Source organism: Limulus polyphemus, unplaced genomic scaffold (assembly GCF_000517525.1).
Source record: "Limulus polyphemus unplaced genomic scaffold, Limulus_polyphemus-2.1.2 Scaffold275, whole genome shotgun sequence".
In the NCBI taxonomy this organism is placed as follows: Eukaryota; Metazoa; Arthropoda; class Merostomata; order Xiphosura; family Limulidae; genus Limulus; species Limulus polyphemus.
In genome coordinates, this window is record NW_013665885.1 from 76,008 (window position 1) to 80,766 (window position 4,759).

Sequence of the window (4,759 nt, forward strand, 5' to 3'; positions counted from 1 at the left end):
TTTTTTCCAGGTGTATATATTGAAAAGTGCTCATTAGAAGGAAATATTTCCAACTTTAATCAAAAATGTTGTCACATGCCTTGAAAACAATGTTATAGCATGCCCTACATTCTACAAACATTATTATTTTTTCTTATATATACTCTATATAGATTAAGCTGAAAATATAATTTAAGTACTGAGGGGCAGCCTTACTTATTCAGTTGATGACATTCTGCAATCTCTGCTCTTAACCTTTCCACTTCTACATGCTCTGTCTTTATCTTTCTCTTCAGTTCTTCTTCAAGCAACAAAAGTTCCTCTTGTTGAGCCAATAAATACTGCTCTTCTTGTATCATCTTTATGAGTTTCTGATGTTCTTCATTTGGATCCACTTGAGGTTTGGCTTGTTCTGATAGGAAATCACAAAAACAAGGAGGATTTTCAGTTTGCTAGGAACTTTCAAATATGCCTTTATGGTAATAACAATATGGTTTAGAGTTTTATATTTAATGTAACAAAATATTTACAGTTATCAGAAGCCAAATCAATCCCTACAATGTTCTGTACACAGTGTGAGTTACAACATTTATAATACCCAATCCTGAGACTAAGTTGCTGAACTTACAGTTCTTCTATACAATAAATAGGTTTACTAAATAATAAAATTTATTATAATTATTATTGTAGAATTTTAGCAGCTCTTCCAGTATAAGTTATTACATAAGTGTGAATCTGATTTTCTAGAATTAACAAATATGACCGCTGACTGGAATAGTACTTCATTCTGAGCTGATCCCATACAACTTTCCTGTAAGACTATAGCATTAACAGCATTTCCATCATAATTTACATGTTGTGTGCCATTGGTTACGAAGTCTTTTCAAGTCAGTGTTTAAGGTTGAGTGGGTATTAAAGCAGTCATATAAAATACTTTACTATATAGTGTGTATACTGTATCTAGGAAAGCAAGATGTCTTTTTAACTAAAAATTGTGTCACATATCTCAGTAACACTACAATTTTTTGTTGTTGTTAACACTTCATTATCAACAGAACATAAGAAAATCATTGATACTGAACGAGAGATCTTGTTTGTGTGGTATATGAGTACACCATGTGTTTCTATTTTCTTCTAGAATTACAATTTTTATACTTTGTACTGAGTATGTGTAAGTTTCATATAACACATAACTGAGAAAATCATTAAATTGATCTTGTTTAAAGTAATCTTGGTTTCTTTGTTATTCTCCAAGTAGGCAATACCTGTCACTACCCTTGGAGATCATTACTTAATGTAATCTGTGTAAGGATGTCGACAGTAATTTCCTTCAAAGGTTTTTTAGGTAATATCTAGGGGTTACAGCCCCACCTTTGTGTAATGAGAATGACTGTTCATATTGTAGAGTGTATTACAATTGATAAATGCAAAGTTTCTTAGAAACTTAAAAAACAACAACTTTAATTTGGTAGTCTGGGCTTGAATGTAATTGAAGATAATCTAGTAGAACTTAGTTATCATGAGTCAGCTCAGTGATCAAGTGAAAGTGATAGTCCGCTCAAGTAAACTGCAAGTGCACACATACTGTTTTTATTTAGTGCTCATTTTGTATTTCACTTTGTGTCTAGTGTTGTTACTTAATTTAACACTGACTCAGTTAATAAGAGATTTAGTACTACTCCATTATCATAATAAATATCTTTAGTAAATCTCATATTATTTAGTGTACCTATTCAATAACTCATATGAATATACTAAATTGGTAGTACCCAAATAAGTTACTTTTATATGGAATATTACTTATGCATTTTTTTGGTTCAGTTAGTAATATCTTAAGTACTATTATACCATAAAATCATCAGGTATGTAAAGATTCCCACTTTTGTACAATATTTAGAAGTCATTTATTATAATACAAATATTTACCATACATTCGTTTATGGTGTCTCCAGTAATTATAATGTTAGTGGTCAGCAAATGTTAAGTACATATTTAATAATTTTATTGGTATTTCAATAAACTTTCCTAATTATTTTCAACTGTAATTACAATCTATCAGTATACTTATCACAGTTATAGAGTATCCACAAATCTTTTAAATTACAGAATTATTGAGACTAGAGCCTAAATAAGAGCATATGCATTTCTGAAACTTGTTAAAAAACATAACAAGAAATCCTCTGCAGTCAAATTAATAATGTTGTATATATGTATGTATGTTTCTTTGTCCTGGTGTTCATATATTAATGCTTGAATTTTTTTTTTGTCTGTCCATGTGCCATACTATTAAACAGAATATAACCACATCTAACAGAATGATGAACTTATTTCTCATGCTCTTTGTTAAGTAATTTAAATTCTTTAATACTAAACACTAATCTACTCAAATTAAACTTCATACTTTTCCTTGGTTGGTTGTAGCTGGAATTTCTATTTTGTTTTTGTAAATATCACTAATGCATTAAAATAATGTGATGTTGGTTTTTTTAAGTTACTATAAAAATTATGATCACAAGCTTCAGATGAAAAACAATGAATTTACCCAACACCCCAGCTTTTGTCTTTCTCAAGGACTAAATGTTTACTGTCGATATATCTATAATTCAAATGGTACATTAAAAAAATGAATCACATGATGGTACATAATTCAATAATCCTTACACGAAAAGTAGACATTACAACGATGAAATAAATAGAAATATTCATATATTTTCATATGTGCCATAAATAATATTTTAAAATATAATTTTTTAAATAACATATAACTATAAATATTGAAATCACTACACTTGTCCCAGTTTTGGTAAATATAGTAAATAAAACAACAAACACAGCTTCTTGCAAGAGTCATCAGATGTTGGGATGATGATAAATGTGGTCTAAATTATGCAAGTAAACAAATAAATAGTAATCCTTTAAAAATAGCCTCTAATCTATTTATTATTTAAATCATCAAACTTTTATAATGGTTCTCAGAGGGCTTTTCTACTTAATCATAAGTGCTTTTTTATGTTCTCTTTCTTTAAAACTTTGACACTGTGCTAAATTTTTGGGTCTATATAGTTGTTCTTCAGGTAATTTATCAGATTGCATTAATGTTCACCAGTGGTGTTTTGTTTGTTTAATATTTTTTATCTATTAATATGTTTGCAAAATCCTTAATGCAAGGAATAATTAGTTTCTCCATACTAAACCATTGATGTTAGTGCTGTAAGTGCATAAGCTTACCACTGACCCATTGGAGAGGACACATGACTATACAAGTGCTCAAATTAGAAAGGCTATCAGAAAACTAGGACTAAACATTTTAATAGTTCAAAAATCTGGACGTTGTTTTAGTCAATTGCTTGCTCTGTTATTAAATCTCAGCAAACTTGTAATTTGAAAAAATGCTACAAAAAAGATTATGGTTTTGATAATATATATATGTTCAATCAAAACATCATGAACAAAATACAATATACATAATTACCTAAGAACATATATTGAAGAAATTGATCATCCTTTATATGTGGAGCTTGCAGAAATCACACACCCCACTCTTGTATAGTATGTACTTACATTTAGTAAAAAAATCTTTACATTTCCTGAGTTATATTTCAGTGATGCAACCACACAAGTGTTGGTGACATTATGAGAATTCTCACCAAATGGTCCCATATTTACAGAGATACTGAGCAACTGAGATACTCTGAACATGATGCTCTATCTGTACCAATGACGTGGATGGGCAGACATTCAGAAATATGTCAGAAGATGCTTAGTATAGTTGCACATAGTTTGGTCATTGGTAACACAAGTTTCCATTCCGTGTGTTGTGCAATATATCACAAGCCAACTAAGCAGGATAAATGACAGGCTACAAGCCCAAATAATATTATAAGCTGCAAGTTATGCCTGTTCCACTAGTATAAACTAGTGAGTCTTAGATTGGGTCTGGCCACTGATCAGAGAGAAAACAGTCACCTGTCTATTCCTCCAGGTGTGGTAGTTTCAACATGGCTTGGTATATGCCTGTAAAAATACAGTTTTTAGTTCATATAGAAGTCACTAGAATTCTTGCAGTATATCAGTCACTGCAATGCAAATCACCACTTCAGCCAGTAAAAACATACTTTTTTCTTGGCAGTGACAATAGGCTTGTAGAAAATGGAGAGGCTCAACTCACATTATTGTTGGTGCTATCATCATGTGAAATGCATGTCAGTGATTAAGTTATAATATGATGGCCAAATACATACAAGAACAATGGACTGTACGAGTACATAGTCTATGAAATTACAATTCTGTTTAATACACAAAAGGTATTTTTGTGAACACAGTCTTAGTATATACCACTAGGGAATGAGGTCATAAAATCAGCTTCTGATATGTACTGTTTTCTATCAGTAAATTAAGTTGTACTTCTCACACTGTTTTCTCTCCAAGAACAAGATATATAATTCAGTTATGCACAGTAACTATGGTAACAATGAAGCTGCTGTTGGTATGATATGTGAAGCAAAAGTAACAGAGACTAGTAATGTAGCTAACATTACTTTAGCAGCATTTTTCAACATACAAATGCATGATTGCTAGTACATTTGAATTCACTAGTTGAATATTGGACACATAATGTGAATGTAGACCAGCAGAGATAGCTCTGAAGGAAACTGATGGAATTAGTGAAGTATTTATTGGATTAGATGACAGTCTGGGAAGAACAAACACCATGAACATTACACAGATACCAAAAATGCATCTATATATATATATATATACACCTAGGAAAAAAGTTAAG

The 4,759-nt window shown here is 30.6% G+C and overlaps 1 protein-coding gene across 3 annotated transcripts in view; it reads right to left on the reverse strand.

Annotated features, from left to right (window-relative positions):
• LOC106456961 (ralA-binding protein 1-like) overlaps nucleotides 1-4,759 on the reverse strand; it is a 194,714-nt gene that overhangs the window by 12,445 nt on the left and 177,510 nt on the right. For all 3 annotated transcript variants that reach the window (XM_013916338.2, XM_022382754.1, XM_022382755.1), the window contains exon 12: nucleotides 196-391. In XM_013916338.2, the coding sequence (XP_013771792.1) occupies nucleotides 196-391 (196 nt within the window). Of the gene's footprint in view, nucleotides 1-195; nucleotides 392-4,759 lie in introns of those variants that run through there.